At 36.7% G+C, this 25,143-nt stretch overlaps 1 protein-coding gene across 2 annotated transcripts in view; it reads left to right on the forward strand.

Annotated features, from left to right (window-relative positions):
* RALYL (RALY RNA binding protein like) overlaps positions 1-25,143 on the forward strand; it is a 680,251-nt gene that overhangs the window by 531,042 nt on the left and 124,066 nt on the right. For both annotated transcript variants that reach the window (XM_021688194.1, XM_021688195.1), the window contains one exon: positions 13,628-13,703. In XM_021688194.1, the coding sequence (XP_021543869.1) occupies positions 13,628-13,703 (76 nt within the window). The remainder of the gene's footprint in view (positions 1-13,627; positions 13,704-25,143) is intronic.

The raw sequence follows: 25,143 nt of genomic DNA on the forward strand, positions 1-25,143 counted from the left end.
CTGAGTGCTATATGCAACTAATGAATCATTGTACATTATATCAAAAGCTAATGATGTACTATACATTGGCTAGTTGAATTTAAAGAGAAAAAAAAAGAAATTGAGAATGCCAATGGTTGTATGGCATCTACCTTTCCTAAGACATTCAAAAGAATATTAAGACATTTTTGACAATTTTCATCTTATAAAAATGTCAAGAAATGTACTCTGTGAATGGAAGTAAAAAGATAATACTATGAAAATATTTGGTCTAATACAGTTACACATATCGACATAAAAATAGAATTAAGAATATTTTCCACTTACAATAGTTCTGAGCTGATCTTCCTCAGCACCTGTAGAAGTATTTTCTCAATTAAAAATATTATATTTACAGAGTGGAATAATTTGAAAGTGTCAATAATGTCAAAACCATTAATGGCAAAGTGCAACTTTGAGGAAGACTTGTGAAATTTTACGAAAAATTTAAAATAAGATAACTGAAAAACAAATTTTATAGAAAAATGTAAGTGACACAGTGTAAACTGATCAAAGCGCCATGGAAAAATTAGTCAGTTTATGTTATATTTCATATTCAGATAATCAACCGAAATTTGTTTTAATTTTTCTTCACTTTAAACAGTTAAGAATTTTTAAAAATCTTTTTGATTACTTCTCTTTATAGAACCAGTGATGTAATAAACCAATTTGTTGATCAATTAAATAAATTTTCAAAATTATATAATTTTAATATTTTTAATGCCCTATTCACACCCAAAAGTGACTCATGTAGATACTAAACTTTATGGTCACTGTAACTATAACCTTGTTCTTGACTCTACTTTCTACCTTTGACAGCCATATTGAGCCCCTGAAGTTCAGGTAAAACAGTCACTAATTCATTGATTAAGTCATTCATGTATTCAGCAAACACTTATTAACTCCATCTATTCGCCAAGTATTCTAGGTGCTTTGAATATATTTGTGAACAAAACAAAGAACCCTGGCTTCATGGAGCCAACATTTTAGCATGGGGAGTAGGGCATCACCTACAGATAAACAATAGGCATAATGAATAAATAAATTGTATCACGAATGAGGAAGTGATAAATCCTTTGGAAAACAAAAATTCAAGCAGAGTAACGGGGATTGTGAGTGTGAGAAGTGTAGTGAAATGAAATGCCTCACATTAAATAGGCGAGAAGGTGACACTTGAGCAAAGATTTGAAGGGATTAGGGGAATTAGCCGTGGAATTATGTAGGGGGAGAGGAGGCTGGGAGAGAGGAAGTGGCTAATGCCAAAGGCAGACGGACACACCTGGACTGCCTGAGAAACAGGAGATCCGTATACCTGGAGGGGGAAAAGTGGGGGAGTGGAGTAGGGCATGAGGTGTGAAATGTGGCTGGCTAGAGAGAGGATATGATACAGCTGGAGTCATTTTAAAGTCCTCTACATATTGTTGCATGGCGATATCTAAAAAAAATTTTATGTGATTAAATCTTGTCTATTCTTGTTTTTATCATAGCTTGGCTTTGTTCTTAAATATCAGGTAATCTATTTCTTTCCTGCTTTTGGTGAAGGTTAGATCCTTTGCATTTCCTTGATTTCTGGCTCTCCTAGGCTTACATTTTCGGTCACAGAGCTCTTTGAAGTTTTGCTATCTCATGGAATTTTAACAATAAGATTGAATTTAATGGTTTTCTACATTATTTATGTTCATGAAGACTTTGTGAAAAATTTATCTTTTAAATTATGAAATATTTGAGTAATTTGCCAATAAATTTTATAAGCCTTGCCACAAGTGATACATCTATTTTTTAATTGAAAAGTCAAACTTCATCTATAAAACATGATGTTTATTTAGAGTGAGAACTCCTGAACTCAGAGTCTTGGCACCCCTACTTATTAGCTATATTATCTTGTGCAAATAATTTATACTTTCTCAACTTCAATTTGTATAAATGGGAATCTGCGGTAAGACCCATATCACAAGATTATTGTGAAAAATTTTTAAGATGTGTGAAAATGTGATCAAATGTTAAATGATGTGCAAATACTAGCAACTATAATTATCATCAAAGATGACATTAAGATACCATTAGGCCATTCTAAGCATTTAAAAAAGCATTTTTCAAGTTTGTTCCCTAAATGCTTTATTTTTCTGCTCAGAATTTTTAACTCCAGTGTAGTTATCATACAGTGTTATATTAATTTCTGGTGTACAATATAGTGAATCAACAATTCCATGTATTGCTCGGTGCTCATCAGGATGAAGTGTACTCTTAATCCCCTTCACCTATTTCACCCATCCCCCCACCCACCTCCCCTCTGGTAACCATCAAATTGTTCTCTATAGTTAAGAGTCTGTTTTTTGGTTTGTTTCCTTTTTTTTTTTTCCATTTGTTCATTTGTTTTGTTTCTTAAATTCCATTATGAATGAAATCATATGGTATTTGTCTCTCTCTGACTGGCTTATTTCACTTAGCATTATACTCTCTAGTTCCATCCATGTTGTTGCAAATGATAAGATTTCATTCTTCTTTATGGATGAGTAATATTCCATTGTGCGTGTGTGTGTGTGTGTGTTTGTGTGTGTGTGTACCACCTCTTTATCCATTCATCTTATCGATGGGCAGTTGGGCTACTTCCATATTTTACTTATTGTAAATAATGCTGCAGTAAACATAGGGGTGCATATATCCTTTCAAACTAGTGTTTTTGTATTCTTTGGGTAAATACCCAGTAGTGTGATTACTAGATCTTAGGGTAGTTTTATTTTTAATTTTTTGAGGAACCTCCATACTGTCTTCCACAGTGGCTGCACCAGTTTGCGTTCCCACCCACAGTGCACAGGGGTCCTTTTTTTCCCACATCCTCACCAACACTTGTTTCTGTGTTACTGATTTTAGCTATTCTGAAGGGGGTGAGGTGATACCTCATGGTAGTTTTGATTTGCATTTCTCTGATCGTGAGTGATGTCGTCTGCTCAGAATTCTTAATACTTCCTTTTCATAGCAGTTTAAAAAAAAGTAAAATCCTTAAACAATAATTAAAGGAAGTGATTTAAGCTAAATATGTTAGATTTCATTGCTTCTCAAACTTGAATGTGCATAGCAGTTACCTGGGCGTCTTGTTAAAATGTAGTCTGATTCATTAGTTCTGAGATCGCACCTGGATTCTGCAATTCTAACAGGATACAGATGCTGTCTGTTTGCCGACCGAACTTTGAGGATCAGAGTTGTATGCTAATCTCAATATAAAATGCGTTAAGCTACCTAACGTTAGCTTTGGTGTTTCATTATATTTATGAATTATAAAATACTCTAAATACAGTAGCTTTGGTGTTTTAAATACTGAATGCAAAGTCATCAAAGAAAGGACCTGAGAAAATAAATTTATCTATACATATATGAAAAGAGAGAGAGTAGACAAGGAAGAGAACACAGGGAAACAATACCCAAAGCTTGGGATCTACTTTACTTCACTGATGGAAATCTGAGAGTTCTCAAGAGGAAACTATTAATCCAGATTCTGTGTTTGAATTTTACTTTCCTTAAGGAATATTTTGTCCTCAAGTATGAAATTAAATAAACTCTTGGGATGCAAAGAAACTAATACTGTTAAGTCCATGCACTGATAATGAATATTTGGCTAAGATTATTTTTCTACCAGGTATTTTTGGTCTTAATTACCACAATAGTTGTCTCTACTCTTAATGTCAATAGGTCATTAAGTATATTTGTAAATTTGTTAAGCAAGGTCCTAAACAAATTCAAGGTGCTGCTGGTGAACGTTTATCCAAATTTTAGATTTGATTCATTTGGTTTCTGGAGCCTTTATCTCTTAATAAAACATATAATCCTTCATTTTTACCTTTGTAGAGATTCTTAGAGATGTTCATAGAACATAGAAAAGCATTCTTCAAAAAATATACCCAAGGTAATATAAGAGATAAAGTGATAGAGAAAAAAATGATGCAAGTTGAAAGTTTGAGGAATTAAAGAAATTCAAATTTGATTTAAAAAATTGCTCTGTACCTGTGTGATAATATGCTTGTATTCGCTGTTAAATAACTTTAAACTAGACATTGAGTAAATATGCACCAGTGCCGTAAAGTTTCCTCAAGTTTCATGGCCACTTAGGCTTCAGGAAAATCAAAAGTATTTTAACAATTAGCTAATGGGAGTTTTGATGAGAAAAGCAAAATAAACAAAAGGACAGAAACAGGTCTCTACCGCTTAATGGATAGAGCAGCAGCTTTTGCAGAGTTTGCTGATAGATGTAACTTTGTGAGACTGCTAACGTTGTAAGTGGTGTCTTGGGAGGAAACCACATTAGGTACCAAGAATGGACTCTTGAGAGCATCCTCAGCCATAGAGGGAAGGCCACCACGTTCCCAAAGCATGAACTAGTCATCTTGATTGTGACGTTTATCAGATTAGCTGTGGTCAGCTGCAGGTTCATCTCTCTCTGTGACATCCCAGAGAACACCATATTCATATACATTTACCCAGTACTTAGTACGGTACCTGGCACATTCTGTAGGTTCAGTAATTATTTGATCATTGAAAATGAATGATTTGTGGCATTTTTATTTTCTTCTTAATATAACCATTGAAAGCAGTAAGACAGTAAATAAAAAAAGAGCATCAACTATACATGCCCACTTTTTTCACTTCAGTTTCTATTGGGGAAAAACCAATTTGAATCTAAATAAGTCACATGATGCGGCTTACCAAGTAATTAGTAGTAAGTTCAAGCTTCCACTTTTGTTTGCCCTTGCAGCCAGAGCCTGGGAGCATAGAGCATTTTCTGGTAACAAATGGGAATCTGGCCAACCAGTGATCTTTGCATTAGCATTCTAATAACCAGAGGCCAACGTGCCATAGTGCTGTGTCAGAACTAATTTATGAAACCAGGTCCAAAGGCTCATTAAAATGGTCACAATTCAGGGACTGCCCAGTAAAATTAGACTACAGTTTCATTCCCATAACAGTGAATATTTTAACATACTATTAAGGACATATTTCAAGTGTTAAAACTAGCTTTGATTCCATGAAGGGAAAAACAACAAGATTAGAAAGCCATTTACTTTTGTACCAAATTAGCTCCACTTTCAGCTCTAGGCTTAAAATACTTCAAATGTCCATATTTTAGAGCACACGGTAGACTACACTTGCATTTGCAAGTCTGGTGCGTTTTTTTTTCCTTAGAGTAAAAGCACTTCTGGGCAGCTCCATCAAACCACCGTGTTGTGAACCTACCTGGCCAAGACGTCTCAAGCAATCAACTGGGTCCAATGTATTTCCCCCACTGCCGCCAGACAGATCTCCTTACAGCATTCTTTTAATCATACATCCTCCCCCCATGATGCCAAGACTCCCGGGGACTTACATGCTACTTTCCATAGCCGGACCAGGATTGAGTGGCATAGCAAATGTGACATCCAAAATCTGGGTAAGAGCAATGAGAGAGTAGGCAAAGTTCTAGACCGTGAGTCTTGCAGCTCTAGTTTGAGGCTGTTGCTGACTCTCAGTCCTCTCTCTCAGGACAGGGGCAGGTATCAGTCAGTGCCTGGCACGGGGGCCATGCTCAATAATAGAGGCAGTTGTAGTGAACTGAGCTAATGATATTATTATGAATGCCCTTTAGGTTCTCAGTTCCTCAAACATCTATGTACATGACATGGGAATAATGATTCCTGCTCTGCTTAGTTCACAGGATTGTTTTGAGGGTCTAAACTAATAAATGCACAAACACCCTTTAATGGAGGCTGCTATACTAGGGAAATGTAGGGTTCATGCATTCCCTTGTCAAACATAACGGACTATTTTCTTTATCTCCTGAATTTTTATTCAATGGAATAGTAATGAATCCTTAAATCTTTTAAATGTGAACAATAAAAGGCTCCGAATGACTTTTCCTGGCAGTCTCTATGCCATGGTTGAATTATTTAAACTTTTATTTAAACCTGGGGAAGGAAACAAAATAAACAAATCTCAAGAATCAAGATAATACTTTGAACTAATTCTTTTTGAAAAATATTTCTTTTAGTTTTTATCTCCATCTAAAAAATGATGTTGATAATGTGGGTACCTTATTATACTATAAGTTAGACATCACTTTGATATCAAGGTGAAATTCCTGTAGAAATAACAGATACCAGCAGGGATCACTAGTGGTAGAGGTAAGTAGCAAGTGTCCATTCATTGTTGTAGTGTAAATAATATATAATTGAAGAGATTAAATTATCTTTTTGCATGAGGATGTTCCAAATTGAAACATGGCAAAGAAATAAATGTAAAGTATTTTTCTAAATATTTCAGGGTATCTCATAAACCACTGTTCTGAGAGCACACTATTTTGTTGGATGTTCACAAGCGTGCCATCCAAAACATACTCTGTGTTCATGTATATAGATATATAGATATATAGATAAACATATGAGTTAAACGCAACTGAATGTTTCTTTTTTCCAGAATCTTATCCTTTAATCTGCATTATCAATATCCAAGAATGAGATATATTATAGCATTTTTACCAAACTTATTTTACCATGATTTATTTGTTTGGCAACATACCTATTAACATCTTCCAAAACAGTTCAAATAAATACCACTTTAGGAAAAGTGCTGAACAAAGTGTGTTTGGCTGGACACACTACAACCTGTGCAAGGATGTGCCTTCTGGTCTGTATGAAGTTAATCAAACAATAGACTCACTGGACCCCTATGGGATAAATAACACTGTGCAGAACAAAAGTCCAAAATCAAAGGCAAATACTCAGTAGTCTGGCCATTGGAGCAATGTCATAACATAAAATGGGGGTGCCAACAGGGAGTCACAGTGTTTGGGTGTCAAATTGGAGGTATCTTCCCAAGAGTCCTAAAGCATGAACTAATAGAATGCTGTTACCATTGTCTTAGTCACACGTTAACGAGAATCGGTCAAATAAATACATTAACATGTGTTGGGTATCATTTCTGAGAAAGACACTTTGGAGCAGTACTGTCTCTGTCTGCCTCATCTCATTTACCTCAAACCAGAATAGGTTCAGCTCATTGACTTTTTCCAGCTCTCTAGCTTTATAGTTATTCCTGTCATGGTATGTTGGCATCGCTTATTTAACTTAGATATAAAGAAGAAAGGAAAACTGATTAAATTTTTTAGAACATGAAATAAAATTTTTAAGTAGTTTACTGTGAAACGATATGGTTAGTAGCCCAACAGGATATTTTTCAGTTGTTTGATTTTGAGGTTTAATATTAGAAGAATAATTTTGGAGTAAACTTTTATTTTTTTCAACCTATTTTTTTCATGCTAACTTGACATATCAAAACTTCAAAACAGATAGGGGGTCTGTTCTATGAGTCTCTTAGTTGGTCCTTACTGAGGCTCACAATGTCATAGGACAAAATGCAGATGCCCCTCCTCCCTCCTTGGGGAAGTCTGCTATCTCCAATCATCTCCTATCCACGGGTAAAAGTTTAGCTCCCTTCTGCTTTGTCCCTAAGACCAAAAAGGGGTTGGGGGCGTTCTCCCACACAGCTATGATGTATATTGTACCCAAACAGAAACACTTTAAGAGACTTCTTTTTAATGGTACTTACCTAACGTTACTGACTCTCTCTACAAAAATATAATTCTAATACTCAGATAATAGAGTCCACCTTCTTGATATATAGGTACATTTATAGGTACTTACGCAAAACAAGTAGGAATTTAACTAGGATTTTTTGGATGATCTCAAAAAATTTTGCTGAGAATGATTAAACCTACAGCCTTTCTTGAGGACAGTACATGATTTCTAAATATTAGTATTTGGTATGATTCTGTTTCCAAATTTGGGAATTTAAGAAATAACACTTTATTTTCTGTATCTCAATGTTTTACTCCAAAGCCCCTATCTTATAAGAGGAGCCAAAAAGTAAACCTTGGTCATTGTTCTCTTGCCCTACCTATGGGAAACTTACACAGTGCCCGACAACCAGGGAAGGAAACCTCAGGATGTCTCTCTAGCACTGACCACAGAGTTTACTGGTCAGATGTGATCTGCCCTGTTTGCATGGTCCCTTTTAAGGCCAATAGCTCTTGAGACATGAAAACCTGAGCCTTGGCTTCCAAATAAACCATGTTGTTCTGAAGACACAATTAAATTTTATATTTATAAAGTTCAGTACAATGGAAATGCTCGTTCATACAGAGCTTGGCAAGACTTCATGTTCACTGACTAGTTGAGCTCACTGATCTCCGTTCCTCCTCCCTGGACCACATCCAACCCCTTTCACCCTCATCCCTGTGCATTAACACCAAGTTATGGATGATCTCCACTATAGCAATATGAAATATATAAAATATAAGTATTTCCTGTAATAAATTCAAAGTAAAATTATGCATTTGAGCACTATATTATGTCCATAAGAAACAAAAGATTTTTTTCTCCATTTTTTAAAACTTTTGAAGAGAGGCCTATGTCTGGAAATACTGAGTTTAACAGCCTTTCATGAAAGGCTTTCCGTTGTAGGTGTATGCTGTCAGACTCCTAAGTTTATCTTCAGAACCACTAGGACCATATTATTTTTTAAAAAAATGTATGGTGACTAACATAACATAATAAAATTTAAAATGAAACAAAACAAAACAAAAAGGTCTTATAATATTTGTGTTGACAGACTTAAGTCTCAAGCTTTTTATTTATTTATGAGAATAGTTTTACATTTTCAATTCATAGTGAAGACTCATGGAGTCTGAGCTAGAGATACACACACTGTGTCTTACTGTATTTCATGGACATGTGTCCTCTACCATCATTACAAACCTTATAAAAATAATAGAAATCTGCTTTTGTTTCACTCACTTTTTTGTTCCAACTCTGTCACATCCGAAAGATTCAGACAGCCTTGATCTTTGGCTGTGCCTTATCCCAAATCATACAAGAGTCACTGTCTTCATGATTCATTCTCACAAGTGTCCTCTACTCGGAACCCAAAATTATATCCCAGTCAAATTAGATGTAAAGTTTTAATTGGGGTCTCTACTAATCTACTCATATCCAGTAATCCCCCACCCACCCAACTGCTCTTCTTTCCTGATATTTCCTCGTTCACAATCTTTGCTGAAACCACCTGTGCACCAAACTCACTACCCCTGACCTGAATATTTATCAATTCACAGCTTACGATCTTTGTTCCCATTTTCTTTACTAGTTTATTAGTTATTAAATATATACAAAATAAAATTTATACTATATTAGAGTTATAAAGAATGATGCTATATTAAAAACTCATGTTCCCACTACACGTGCACCCTTAATAGTACATTATAATTAATTTTCAAGTCTCCTAGTTGTCCTGCCCAAGTTCCACATTCTTTTCTGCCCTTTAAAGGTAACCTTCATCCCAAATGTATTGTTTATCTCTGCTTGCTCTTCTTTTATTTTATTACATGTATTTGATTCCTATGCAACATTTGTTTAAATTTGTATTTTTATTAACATAAAAGGATTCATTCTGTCATTGTCTTTCCATGACATCATTTTTTGGTCAGTGTTATGATCCTGAGATTCAGTGTTTTTGCCTGTGTCTCTAAGTCTCTGTCTCTGTCTCTCTCCCTGTCTCTGTCTCTCTCTCTTTCCCCCCTGTTGTATAGTGTTTCATTTTGTAAATATATCACCATTCGTTTATCCAGTTATCTATCAAAGGATATTTGTGTTTTCCTAGGAATTTTTTCTATCTTGCTGTGCTGCAATGAACATTTTTGTATATATCATATGGTGCACATATGCAAGAGTTTCTTCAGGTACATACATACCTCCTGGGTCATAGGGCTTGGGCATTTTAAGTTCACTATAAACTGCTAAATTATCTTCTGAAATAATTGTACCAATTTATGTTTATACCTGCAATGTACACATATTCCAATTGCTCTCAAACCTCACCAACTCTTGATATTGTTAGACTTCGTAAATTGTTGTAAATTCAGTGGGTATCAATTGTATCCCATAGTGTTTTAATTTGAATTCTCCATTACTATGCTCGCTTCGGCAGCACATATACTAAAATTGAATTCTCCATTACTAGTGAGGTTGAGAGTCTTTTCATGTGTTTATTCAGCATTCATCTTTCTGTAAAGTGCCTCTCCTGTGTTTTTTGCCCAATTTTCTATTTGGTGGTTTGTCTCTTTTTCCTATTATGTAAATGAATTTTTTATATATTCCAGAAAGAAATCCTTTCTCAAGGATTTCTTCATCTAGTTTGTGGCCCTTCTTTTCATTGTCTTTATGTGACTTTTGATGAGCAGAAATTCTTTTTATTTTATTGCAATGTAGTAGAATTTATCAATCCTACATTTTAAGGCTAGTGCTTTTTAGGTCTGGCTTCAGATTATCCTTCCATACTCTGATCTCATAAAGATATTCTACTACATTACTCCTAAAAGTTATATATTTTTGCCTCTCACATTTAGGTTCTTAATCCAATAGTAACTAATTTTTCTGTATAGTGTAAGGTAGAGGTCCAATTTCATATTTGTCCTTGCAGTAACTGGCAACCAATTATTACAGCTTCAGAAGCCTATCCTTACTCACTGATCAGCTATGCCAACTCTTTCCTAATTCAGACATCCACATCTGTGTGTGTCAGTTTGGAGGTCCTCTACTGTGTTGCAGTGGTTCATTTTCTATCTGTACCATTACTATAGTCTTAATTACTACAGCTTAAAATAAATCTTGATAAGGCAACTTTGCCACCTTTAGGGTTTTTTCCAGGGGTTATTTTGACCTTTTGCTCTATCATATAAATTTCCGAATCAACTTATCCAACTCCACAGAGACATAAAAAGAATGTTTGGTGATTTTATTGAAATTATATGGAATCAATAAATCAACTTTGGAAGAATTAAAATGTTTGTTATATCAAGGTTTCCAATTTCTCTATTCATGTAAGTTAACTGTAAAATCTTCTAATACAGTTTTATAATTTTCCTTATAAACATTTTAAAAATTTTATGATGTATTTATCCCTAGGTTCTTTACTTTTATACTATATAAATTACATCTTTTAGAATTATATTTTAAAAACGTGTATTGCTGTGTAGAGATATGGAGTAGAATTTTGTATATTGGCTTTGAACCCAACAAATTTATTAAACTTTTATTGATTATAATAATTTGTGGATGCTTTGGAGTGTTTATGTGGATCCACTTATTATCAGCAATTATGACAGTTTCATTTCTTCCTTCCCATTTCTGATACTGTTTCCCTGTCTTCCTTCACTGACTATGAAATCCAGTACAGCATTATACAGAATTAGTAATAGAGAATGCCCTTTTAAATTCCTTGATACCAGGGGCTGGCTCAGTCGGAAGAGCATGCAACTCTTGATCTCGGGGTCATGAGTTCGAGCCCCTATTGGGTGTAGAGATTACTTAAAAATAAATAAATAAACTTTAAAATAAATAAAATAAAATAAATTCCTTGATACTAAAGAAACTGTGGCCAGGGTTTCACTATTAAGTATGACATTTTCTAGAGATTCTTTTTTTGTAGCTATCCTTTATTAGGTAGAAGGAGGAAGTCTCCATCTCTTCCTAATTAAGGATTTTAACACACATGGATGTTGAATTTAGTGATTATATGGTTCATATTCTTTAATGTAGGCACTGTCTCCTGCCCCTCTAGTTCACAAGGGCATGAAAGCTAAAGCTCAAGTTCTGGTTTCAACAAATGTCTTCAAGGAATAAGGTAGAGTCAGTCTTCCACTTTCATCTGAGTTCCTGCTTTCACTCAGGTGTAGGTTTCTATGAACGCCTTACTTTCCTACTAGCTCAATGTTGTATTTTTTAAAAAGAGATACATTCTACAGTTGACCCTTGAACAACATGGGAGTTACTGACCCCTTGTGCAGTCAAAAATTCACATATAGGGGGTGCCTGGGTGGCTAAGTCGGTTAAGCTGCCAACTCTTGATTTGGCTCAGGTCAAGATCTCAGGGTCATGAGATCCAGCTCCCGTGTAGAACTCTGCGCTCAGCAGGGAGTCTGCTTGGGATTCTCTCTCCCTCTCTCTCTGCCCCTCCCCAGCTCTTTCTCTCTCTCTCTCTTTCTCTCAAATAAATAAATAAATAAATAAATAAATAAATAAATCTTTTTTAAAAATTCACATATAATGTTTGACTCCCCCAAAACTCAGCTATTAATAGCCTACTGTTGACTGAAAACCATACCAATAAAAGAAACAGTAAACATATTTTGTATGTTACCTGTATTAGATACTGTATTCTTACAATAGAAGTAGGCTATTGAAAAGAAAATGTTAAGAAAATCATAAAACACATTTACAGCACCATACTGTATTTATTGAAAAAAATCTGCATATAAATGGACAGTGCAGTTCACACCAGTGTTCAAGGGTCAGCTGAATTTTATGTAGAAATTTTGGTTGTTTTCATTGGTGGGTGGCTCATCCATCCCTAATCCAGGGTATTTAGCCCACTGTAAGAAAGAGAAGTATTCCCTTTCTTTTCTGTCAAAATAATGCCCCTCACTTCTTTCAAAGCTTTTCTTGAAGTTTGCCTTTTTTTTTTAAGATTTTCCTTTTTATCATGTTTTAGAAATTTTAACTTTATTAAATCTTGGTTTTTATGTAATTTTCCAAACCTTTGTCACCCAACTTTCTAACCCCTTAACAGTTTTACACATTTCTTTAAGACAGAAGTTGGTCAGCTGTATGTAAATACTCTTTTGTCATGTACTTAAGTATCTTACTGTCTTACCTTAGACACTTTATCGTGGTTTTAGTTCACAAAGGCCAAGGATGTGCTCTCTTCTTCTGACCACCCCAGAACTGAAACTACACATTCTAGTTGCTGAGTGCATTGTGCTATTCCCTCAGTAAACTTGGTATGCTCTACAATTCCACCCTTCTACATTCCTTTTCTACATAGATGGAAACATATTGTCATGGGAAATTAATAATTCCTCTTATGACCAAAGCTCTATTCCATGCAGATGTCTATGCAAACTGAGACATTCCTGGCAAAAATCCAATTTAGAAGGGTATCTCATTCTCGCTCTCTCTTTCTCATTTTTTTTTAAGATTTTATTTATTTATTTGACAGAGAGAGACACAGCAAGAGAGGGAACACAAGCAGGGGGGAGTGGGAGAGGGAGAGCAGGCTTCCCGCCGAGCAGAGAGCCCGATGCGGGGCTCGATCCCAGGACCCTGGGATCATGACCTGAGCCAAAGGCAGACGCTTAACGACTGAGCCACCCAGGCGCCCCTCTCTCTCTCATTTTTACTAAACATTCCTCATTTCCTTTCCTCATTCAACACTGTCTTTTTTCATAGTTCTTATCACTTCCTAATATGTTACGTATTTTTCTTATTTATTTTGTTTGTTGTTTGCTGTCTATTTCTCCCCCAGTGGAAAGTAAGTTTTACGAGGGCATGGAGCTAACCTGTTTGGTACATGACACAGCTCAAACAGTGCCTGGGCTAGAGTAGGTTGAATAAAAATAACCGTCTAATAAATAAATGGCATATAACATTTGTAGAGGTAAATGGCAAAAGGAAAAAGAAAATCTCATGATTTCTTTTTCTCATATGGATTCATTTTTCCTAATCAGTGCTATATTATTTTTTGCTTTTAGATATCAATATGGCAGGAGAACCCAAACCGTACAGACCAAAACCTGGAAACAAGAGGCCCCTTTCTGCACTTTATAGGTAAGTAAGCAATTTTGCAAGATAGAGTAATGGAAACTTGTTACGACTTTAGAAGGCAATATAACCTATAAGGAATGTTTTAAAGAACAATCTTTCCTGGCATAAAGTATAACACCATTTATATGCTGATCACCAGCATATAAATATATCACACAGCATTGCCAGGAATCTTGTACACCTAACCTTCCTATCTCCACTTAACCCCTATACAAAATAATCCTCTAATAAAAATCTAATAAAAATCTCTCGTGACTCTGCTGACAAAGTGGTGGAAAGGTCAGCATCTTTTGAGTACTGTATGCAGTGTACTGTAGGTATTTTTCCTGTGTTGTTTACCTTAACTTTCATAACCAGCCTGCATTGTAGAAACTGCTACTCTCACCTTACAGATCAAGAACCTGATATGCATTTTCTTAGAGATTTTCCCTAGCTCACACCATTTGTAAATGATGGCACACAAATTCAGACTCATGCTTTCTGATACTATATCTTGAATTCTTTCCACCCAATCATTCAGCCTCTTTCTTCACAAACTACATGTTAATTCCCCCCTATTTCTCTAAAACAGCAAATGCAGTCTATCCCTTCTCCAGAGAGACATTCCTAACTACCTTTAACTTTTCCTAATACACTTAGGTCTGAGTCAACTTAACATTCTGGTCTTTCCCCTCTACATGCCCCAGTTTATCAATGTCCACACCCATAATTTCAATTGTAGGTGGATAAGTAGACGGTATTGAGGGTCTTTATTGTTCTGTGTAAACTTCTATCACTTTAAGTAAAATTCAGTTCCTTTTGGGAAGAAGACAAGAGTAAACTCATAGAACTTTTAGTTCTTTAAAAACAGCCACTTTTTTTTTGCATTTTTAAAATTTTATTATGTTATGTTAATCACCATACATTACATCATTAGTTTTTGATGGAGTGTTCCACGATTCATAAAAACAGCCACTTTTGGGAAAAAAAAAATGTTCTGCTGCTAAGCCACATGTCCCACTTGATGAACTTTTGCCATAGGTTTTTGTATTGTTAAGTGCAGATTTTGTATTTCTTTCTCTGTTAAATTCCCTTTTGTTAGACTTAGCCAATTATTCCAAGCTATTGAGGTTTCCTATTATCCAATTTATTTAGTCTTCTCCCAGATACTTATCTTCATTCCAGCAGTGTCCACATCCAAAGAGCTAATGTAAGTATTGAGCAAGGCCCCCCCCTTTTCCCTGATATTATTTGGATAAAGGAGAACTGAGTTATACTTATAAAAATTGATTATATTCTGATCTAGTACAGTAAGAAGAGTATTCAAAAGATAGCTTGGAGCTGTTTTTTTGTCTTTGTTCTCAAGAACCAGCATTATCTCCTTTTTTCAGCCACTCGCAGCCTCATTTCCCAAACTATGAAAGAAAAGGGTCAGAATTCGATGAGTTTCAGGTCCTATTCACTCTTAACACCCCAGTGCTCTCTAATGTGTGACCATCAGAGACCTTAAGGATATATTGAAAATATGTCTTAATTGCTCTTGTTATTTTGACTGTGTGGATTTATTTAATTTTAACTTAAAAATTTATATAAAAATGGAAAAGTGCAGGTCTTAACTAATTTGTTAAATGATCATAAGGCAGTATTGACGTTAAAGGTCAGAAATGAAGTCACCAACCAAAGGCAAGTGATCCTTTCTGTACCTTGTTTGAGGTAAAGGATAATACTAATAAAACTGAAAAATGTAACATCTTTTCTGATCAGATTCATTTTTAAATGTATGTGTAGAACAGCCGTTAACTCAGGACATTTGAAAAGTCGAATTTTCAATGATTAACAAAACAAACTGTCAGTGGCTTTTTTTCCTCATCAGAAAGTTACCACAGTGCAGTAATGTTAGTTTTCATAATTTCCCTGTTCTTGGACTGTTTTGATTTTCCTATGAAAATAGAAGCTTATGACAAGAAACAGATGTCTTTTTAACTATTATTTCTCTATTACTAAATTATGTTGAATTGTGAATTCAAACAAATCAGAAGCAGAAGCTCATTTAATCTGATACATTGTATACAAATCACATTAGTGGAGAAATGCTTATTTATCCTGTTCTCATCTGTTTACACAAATGAAGGCTAGGATGTCGTGAAATTACAAAGCAGTAACAAAGGGAACAAAAGAGAACGAATGTGCAGCTGAGAAAACCTTTTTATACACACTTTCTCATTCTGACATAAGCTTCATAATAGTAATACCTTCTTTTTATGTGGGCAAACTGTGCTTTCATAGTCAGTATTCATCTGTTCACCACAGAACTCCACATATTATGTGCCTTGCATTATAAATGAGAAAACTATGTTTCCAAGACAATAAAGGACTCGCCCCAACTAAGGTAACAAGATAAGAACTGAACTCTGGTTTTCAGCTTTCAATTCTAGTGATCTTGGGGCGCCTGGGTGGCTCAGCTGGTTAAGCGACTGCCTTCGGCTCAGGTCATGATCCTGGAGTCCCGGGATCGAGTCCCGCATCGGGCTCCCTGCTCAGCGGGGGGTCTGCTTCTCCCTCTGACCCTCTTCCCTCTCATGCTCTCTGTCTCTCATTCTCTCTCTCGCAAATAAATAAAATCTTAAAAAAAAAAATTAAAAAAAAAATTCTAGTGATCTTGCCACTAGATCCCAGCTCCCCATATTTACTCACCTGCTACTATCTAAACAATACAGATTATAAAAATCAGAGATTCCTGCCCACCAAAACCAATAATCAGTTATATTTCTGTCCATGAATATCATGCCAGCAGGTGACAAAGGAAAGATTCTACACTAGACAGCATAAGAACAAGAGTTACAACCAATTTCTGTGATCATAGGGCACAGGTTGTGAGCTTCAAGTTCTTTATCCCACATAATGGTTGTACAATTTTCTTCATAGGATAAAATTAAATAATTGAGGCAAAAGCACCTGGCTTAGTGTAGGGCATACGGTAGCAGCTTGAAAAGAGGTTGTTTCTGCTTTCCTATTCTTTGTGTCTTGAGTCTCTTTTCCTTATCTGTGAGATGAAAGAGCTGAAATAATTTCATTTCTCCATTCATTCATTCATTCATACAAGACATGTTTATTATGTGTCTACTATGGTTTAGGCACTGTGGTAGCTGCTTTTCAAGGCAAATGACATGGAAAATGCCAAGTCTACAGGGCAAGGAGAGAGCAAATGAAATACAATAAATTATTTTTCTGGTTATTAGTAACCTCCGATACACCATTGTGCTCTAAACTGCTATGTCTCTGTGTCTATTTACTCTGTTGGGGATGTGTATGATGTACTATCAGACTTTCTCCTTCATCTGTAACCATTTCATCTCCATCATCAACTACAAAGTAGTATTTACATGGAATACTCACTGAGGCGTTACTTCGCTCTGTTACTTCTTTTAACAGGATTTTCAGTTCAGCCAAGAAACCTTCACCAAGCATTTATCATGTGCTAAATTAACATGGTGTACTTGAAAGACACAAAAAATTTTAAAAACATACCGAAGCTTTAAAATATTTACTGTTAAACATGAGTGAGATGTACATATAAATAAGGAACATAAATAAAGTATACATTCAGTTCTGTAAGAAATGAGAGAGTTACTGATCCTGCCAAGGGGGAAGAGAGTGAAAGGTCTGGATGACACTTGAGCCGGCTTCTGCACAGGCAAGCATTCACTCAGTAGACAAAGAAAAAGAAGGGCATGCTGGGCAAAGAAAACGTGAACAGGGTGATAGGCACAGAAATAAAGAAAATCATCTCATGGTGAGAACTAGTATGGTTCACTTGATGAAGAGCAGATACCTGGAATGCTATGGTGGCTCAGGCTATCAGGATTTTAATATGCGTGCTTATCAGATTAAGGAGATTTGGCTTTTATGCTACAGTCAACAAGGAGCCATTGGAATATTGTGAGCAGTTGGAAATGGAATGGAAGGATGAGTGAGAGTCACAGGTATGTCCAAGGTTTCCAGCTTAGGCAACTGAGGGGATGATCATATGAGTCTGTTAGAAGAAGAGGAAAGACATGACAAGCAAGAGCAGGCTCAAGTATAGAGTTGGGGAAAGGAAGCAAAAGAAATTATTTCAGTCTTAGACATGAATTCATAAAGACAGACAATTCATTAGAAGAGCGCTTGTAATAAAAATGTCTCCTATTAGGGGCTATTTGTAAATGAAACATAATTAATCATTTGTGAACATTCCATAAATATTGGACCTAGTCCTAATGGTGAATAGCATATCTATTCTCTAGGGAAAATATTGTAACTTTTAATAAATTGCTGCTTCAAATGTGCTGTGTACATTACACAGGGTCTATGAGCGTCTAAAATAAAATTCTCCCCCAGGAAGTGAGTTTCCCTGCATGCCAAGCTCCAGTTAATGCTAAATAATAGCTAAATGAGAATAATTGTATGGTGGTTTTGTTTCTGCTTGTAAAGGAGACAGACCTTTCCTCTCTGAAGTGAGTAAAGCTGACAACCAGAGAACAAAGATACTATTTATCAGAGCTGACCAAGTACAGGTTTTCACTCACCTAGAGGCGGCCCTCCCAGTCACAGGGAGCACAACCCAGTAAGACACAGGAAACGAAGCTTCATCCCACTCATTGCATGGATATTGCTAGGTATCATTCCCAAATATGGTTTTATGCCAAATATGGTTATACAAATGCTTTTGATGGCAACCTTCCCACCTCACAGAGATGACCGTGGATATCAAGATTGTCACTGCAGGTAACTTTAAGGCTCCTTAAGATTGTCACAGGACGACCTATGGTATCACTATTTTAAGATCATCACAGTTAATGGTGATAACCATGAAGGCAGGTTGTATTATAGGAACTTCAATGACCAGAACACTTTCAGAGGCTGGACCAAGTAAGATGACCCTGCAGAAAAATATCTCTGGTGGTTTGTTTACCACTTGACCTACGTGAGTTCTGTTATCATCCTTCATGATGACTCGGCACATCAGGGGACCTTCAAGTGACCCAAAATGTTCCCTAGGATCTTGACAATTGAAAGCAATAGAGGCTAATTTCAGCTAATGCTAAATAGCAAAAATCAATATGGAGGAAAAGCATCCTGGACATCTCTGCTTCATTGACTTGCTGTGTTTGCTGAGGAATGTTTACCAATTAGCTATTGATTATTTTATGTATTTTCTGTCTCCTTTTATAATGTCAAGGATAATACACATACATTTTCACTTTCAGAAGCTTAGTACATCCATTGTCAGTGCTCCCTTTACCCTGGTAAAGGCTTCCATTTCACTTACCTAGTCAAGTGGGCCCACTCAGAAAGCCATCTGGGAATGGACTCTGTGGTTTTTTGTTTTTTTGGGTTTTTTTTCTTTTTTTTTTTAAGATTTTATTTATTTATTGACAGAGAGAGACACAGCGAGAGAGGGAACACGAGCAGGGGGAGTGGGAGAGGGAGAAGCAGGCTTCCTGCAGAGCAGGGAGCCTGATGTGGGACTCGATCCCAGGACCCTGGGATCATGACCTGAGCCGAAGGCAGACGCTCAACGACTGAGCCACCCAGGCGCCCTGGACTCTGTGGTTTTTAAGTGGAATGTGAGGAAGACAGGAAACTGCTATTTCCAGCCCTGTGCCAATGCACCTGTCCTTCTGGAATGGGCACAGGCCCCACCACTAACACGTCCACAGGGTTCAATTTGAAAGTAAGTTGCTGCTGGGTGTCTGTAGCAATCACAGTCTCTTTTAGCTCTTGATTCAGTCTTGGGCAGTCAAATTACCAGCATGGAGAAATGTGGTCGCCAACATCCACAAGAGAAAATACAAAAACAAGCAAACAAACAAACAAAAACCCTCCACTTCTAAAATTCCAAGCTGAACATCCATACATCTGGGTAATTGAAGGTGACTTCTCTTTAATTCACTTCTCAAGTGAACATGAAATGCTGTTGAACCAGAAAAAGGTCCCAAGCATGCACGTTGAGGATGGTTTAAAGTTGTGCAAATGTTTCCTGTGAGGATGTTTGGTGGAAAGAGTGTCAGACAGACGGGGATGCATCCTAAAATTGGCTTAGCCTTATCAGTGATTTGAACTCCATGTCTTATTCATTAGCTTCTTCAGCTGCTTGAAGGAAAAATAAAAGTTTCCTGAAAAACGATATATTTAAGGAGTCTGGAACTGTTACAGATGCACTATAAATTGTAGTTATTCTCATTATTATGATTATTCAAAGAAAAAGGTCTATAATAAAGTATTTTAAGAAGTTATTTTAAATGAGCCTTGAGCTACAATAATGTTGCTAAAATTCATACAGTCAGTCAAACAGGTTAACATTTTCTATAACTGCCTAAAAAGATATTTTGGGGGGAAAAAGGATTACATTTACTTAGAGTATGTCCCTCATATTTCGACACTAAGCAAATGTAATTTATAAACCTTTTAATTTAAAATGTTTGGAGAAATGCTGACACCATCCCCGTTAAAATAATTCCGCTGCAGGCAGTTCTCTGCTAGGTTAAGGAATGGCCTATTTGCAGTCTTCTGTGATGATTCTGATGCATAAATATCCATGAATAAATATCTTCTTGCATGTGGAAAGAACATGGTAACAGTAAAGGGAGACTGGATGGTACAATTTCTTAAAGCAGAGAATCCATCTCTAAGGCTTTTTGAAAGAGTACAGTTCTATGTGTTTGATTTGAGGTAATTTGTGATAAAATCAAAGGAAGCAAAATCATGCAACCAATTTTCAAAAGAGGTAAATAGTAAGAATCAAGAATTAAGTGGGAGTTAGGGGTGGGGTGTGGCAGATAGAATCAAGCAAATTATACTTAGAAAACTTAGGCAATAATAGGAAGTGAGCATCAAACTTAGCTAGGAGATTCCCAACAGTCAAGGCAAAAAGGGGATGCATGGTAATGTATGTAACCATCTATTAAAAGCAACTACTCTGGGGCGCCTGGGTGGCTCAGTTGTTGAGCGTCTGCCTTCGGCTCAGGTCATGATCCCAGCGTCCTGGGATTGAGCCCCGCATCAGGCTCCCTGCTCTGAGGAGAGCCTGCTTCTCCCTCTCCCACTCCCCCTGTTTGTTCCCTCTCTCACTGTGTTTCTCTCTGTCAAATAAATAAATAAAATCTTTAAAAAATAATAAAATAAAAATAAAAGCAACTACTCCAATTTGTGATAAGAAACTCTTTTTCCCTGGGGCACCTTGGTGGCTGTCGGTTAAGCATCTGCCTTTGGCTCAGGTCATGATGTCAGGGTCCTGGGATCAAGCCCTGCTTTGGGCTCCTTGCTCAGCAGGGAGTCTGCTTCTCCCTCTCCCGCAGACCCTCCCCCCTGCTCATGCTCTCTCTTCTCTCTCTCAAATAAATAAATAAGATCTTAAAAAAAAAGAAACTATTTTTCCCTAACTCTCTCTTCTCAGAGAAACTTACCACATATAAAAGTATCTAAACAGCGTGGTAGCTAGTACCTTCAGTACTAGTTATACAATAAACACACACACACTCATGCACACAAAATATTTTTAAACTAATGGAACTTTCAATAAAAACCAAGAGCGAGCCACACAGATTTTTTTCTGCTTCTCCCAAGACTGTTTACCATCTTGTAACCAATTGCATAAAACTAAAAAAGAGTGACATTCCAGGATAGCTAGATCTCCAGAGCACCCCAGATTCAAATTACCTATATGAGCTACATACGAGGAGGAGACAGAAAGCAAGAGTGGGCTGACCCCTCGGTTGGCCTATCCACGCAGCCCCAAGGACTGGAAGAAAAAGACCATGCTTGGTAGTTTATGACCTTTTACACAGGGGCCTCTTGACCTGTTACTTAATCCTCCTCTAGGATGGGGAGAAATGGAAAAGGAACAGTAAACCTAGCATCGGATAGAAGGGGCTGACATTTCTCCTCTTCCTCACAGTCAGCAGGTGCAAATGCAGACATGCAACTCTTTTCTTCTAGCTGGCAACACTACTTTAGAAGCTGCAGCCTGTCCTGAAATAGTTGCTTTCTTTCATTTGTGGGAACAGGGTTTTCTGTTGAACCAAAGCTTCCTTGTCAGCAGGACTCAAGTGTTATGGCCTTTTATGCTATATGTTCTTTGTGTCTCACTATGTTTTTGTTCTTCTTGCTTTGCATGATGGGGTATTAAGGTTAGAGCACCAACAGAAACCCCACTAGTCCCCACGAAGCGTAGGAGGATGATAGTCATATCATATTGCTGGGTCAATATGTAAGTGCTCCCTGCCTGGGATTAAGGTGATTTCTGGATTTTTTATCTTCCAAAAGACAATTTCCAAAAGATGGAGTGTCTCCACTGTCAGTGCTGATTTCATTTATTTTCATCATTTTATTTATTTGGTCATTATCTTTAGATCTAGTGACCTGTTTTTTAGAATAGGTCTTGGTAGAGAACTTTGGGCCCTGAACTTCCAACCTAAGCTAATTTAAGTTGGTTGTTTTTCATTTCAAAGGGTTATTTCATTCCTTCTTTGTCCACCAAGGGCTCATATCTCGTCTGTCTTCTCAATCTACACATTAAGTTCAAAATTCCAGGATATGTTTCCTTTTCAACAAGACTACATGGAAGGATCATGAAAGAAACTGAAATGTGTCTAAAGTCCTATTTTTAAACAAATAAAATTAAAGACTAAAAAATTCTTAGTGTGGGAGTGGTACCCTCTCTTTACACTGTTAATAATAAAATGAAAACCAAGATCTTTTCCCAACCCGGAAATGCTTTCCACAAAGGTAGTAAAGAAGGAAAACACCCTTCTTATTGAATAAGCACCCAGAATGTGATGCACATCATAGGTAACCTGCTAAGAGTTCACAAAGACAGAAAGAAATCTCACACCCTTTTTAATATAGCAGAGCAGATATAACCCATTCTGTACATGTTCTCAAGATAAACAATAACTAATCCTCAAGTAAGAGGACTTGAAAGCACCACTTGTCATGCATAGTTCATTGTAAATTCATCTGGTAACTGGGGTGACCATCTGTGTCAGTTGACTTTATCCAGACGAAAATTAAACTTCTCCTATCTTTATGATGGATAGTTTTGCAACCTGGAACACCTAAGTTAGACTCATGCCCTCCCACAGAACCTGCGAGATAGGGATGCTATCTCCTTTGATGCTTACATTTCAAAGAGATGTCCTCAAAACATCTCAAAATATGGCTCTCACATCCTCAAAAAAAGACACACCTAGGTCATAAAGTCCTACCTAGTTTTTTTTTTTTAAAGACTTTATTTGACAGAGACACAGCGAGAGAGGGAACACAAGCAGGGAGAGTGGGAGAGGGAGAAGCAGGCTTTCTGCTGAGCAGGGAGCCCGATGTGGGGCTCGATTCCAGGACCCTGGGATCATGACCTGAGCAGAAGGCAGACGCCCAACCACTGAGCCACCCAGGTGCCTCAGTCCTACCTAGTTTTTAAAGAGATTTATACATTTCAAAGTGGGAATAAAGTCTTTACAATGACAAATTCCCTAGTGTAAATGATCAAGGAAAAAGGAGGGAGGGAAAATAGTTTTCCTAATTTTCAAGAGGGAGTCTTAAATTTCTAGGGTATTGTCCCATTTTTCTTAAAGTGCAATTGAGAATGATAATTTACAGACTTACTTGTGTAAGACTGATGGGAAGTTCCTTATATCACGCCCCTTCCTGAGCAGTTAATGCTTTGTACCCCCTCACTGACTGCTCCTCAGAAGTCCCAGGGCTTTTACTATAACATTCCCAGGACACATACAAGATGCTTTGTGACCATACTGACTGCTTATCTTCTAAAAAAAATAAAATAAAATAATAAGAGAAGTGTCACGAAGTAGAGGAATGTCTGAGTACAAGAAAATGGGGAGAGGAGAAAAGATGAAATGAATATTCACAATCTAGATGGACATAATTGGATTAACGAGAAGCCAAACAGCTTTTTTTCTTCTGTCATCTTTTCTCACTTTTACAATGTGAATGATTTTTATATCACATATAAGTATTTTATAAAAGTATCTAATTTCAAAAAAAGAAGTACCTAATTTTGTTATCTTTATAAAAATGTATTTTCTCCTGGGGCGCCTGGGTGGCTCAGTTGGTTGGGCGACTGCCTTCAGCTCAGGTCATGATCCTGGAGTCCCGGGATCGAGTCCCACATCGGGCTCCCTGCTCAGCAGGGAGTCTGCTTCTCCCTCTGACCCTCCCCCCATCATGCTCTCTCTATCTCATTCTCTCTCTCAAATAAATAAAATTTAAGAGAAAAAAATGTATTTTCTCCTGGTCAATTAAAGTTTGAAAAAAACTTACCACAAATTATAAACTAATAGAAAAGTTTGAGTTATAGAAAGATTTTTTTTGAGAGGCGCCTGGGTGGCTCAGTTGTTAAGCATCTGCCTTCGGCTCAGGTCATTATCCCAGGGTCCTGAGATTGAGCCCCGCATCGGGCAACCTGCTCCGCAGAAAGCCTGCTTCTCCCTCTCCCACTCCCCCTGCTTGTGTTCCCTCTCTTGCTGTGTCTCTCTCTGTCAAATAAATAAATAAATCTTTAAAAAAAAAAGAAAGACTTTTTGAGATTTTAATCATGAGCAAGTTTTGCACAGTAAAAAAGTGAAGTTTGTTAGCTTTGATTGGCTTTAAATATATTAACTAGAAAACGGTCCACAAATTTTCTTATAAAAATTATATAAACTGGGCGCCTGGGTGGCTCAGATGGTTAAGCGTCTGCCTTCGGCTCAGGTCATGATCCTGGAGTCCCCAGATCGAGTCCCGCATCGGGCTCCCCGCTCTGCGGGAAGTCTGCTTCTCCCTCTGCCTCTCTCTCTCTCTCTCATGAATAAGTAAATAAAATCTTAAAAAAAAAATTATATAAACTAAATGCAAGAATAATTCTTCCAATTGAGTTATAAATGCTAAAATGAAGCTTGGAATGCCCCCCCCCTTTTTTTTTGATGTCTAGAAAGATGAGGGCAAAAAAGACAGCATAGTCTCACTAGATTATTAGTCAGCCATGTATGATGAATGTTTCTCACAAAAATTTGTTCTTTTGGAAATTAATTAACTCTATTAAACTTTCCAAATGTCTTTCTAGTGGAATGATAGCATGATTGATAATTCAACCTTATTGGTATTGTTAAATAGCAGAATACTCAGAGTACTAGTAAATCTTCTTCCAAACCCAAGCAGTGACGTGTATTTCATTTGTGTTTACTGGATGGTGGAATAAAAGGACAAGGGGCTTGTTTTGAGTTAAGCATATTACGTTGCAAATGAAATTGAGATGTTATATAGTTTATCCTTATTTGTTTGAAATATCTTCTCTCTGGCAAAATGTCTACTTATGTGTCAAAATCACTTAGTTCTGAAAAGCTGTCTGTGGTCATTAGAAGGAGCACTGGACTGGAATTTAGGAAACCTACAACCACATCATGAAACCTACAACCACATCATGAAACCT

This window comes from Neomonachus schauinslandi, chromosome 4 (genome assembly GCF_002201575.2).
Source record: "Neomonachus schauinslandi chromosome 4, ASM220157v2, whole genome shotgun sequence".
Taxonomy (NCBI): Eukaryota; Metazoa; Chordata; class Mammalia; order Carnivora; family Phocidae; genus Neomonachus; species Neomonachus schauinslandi.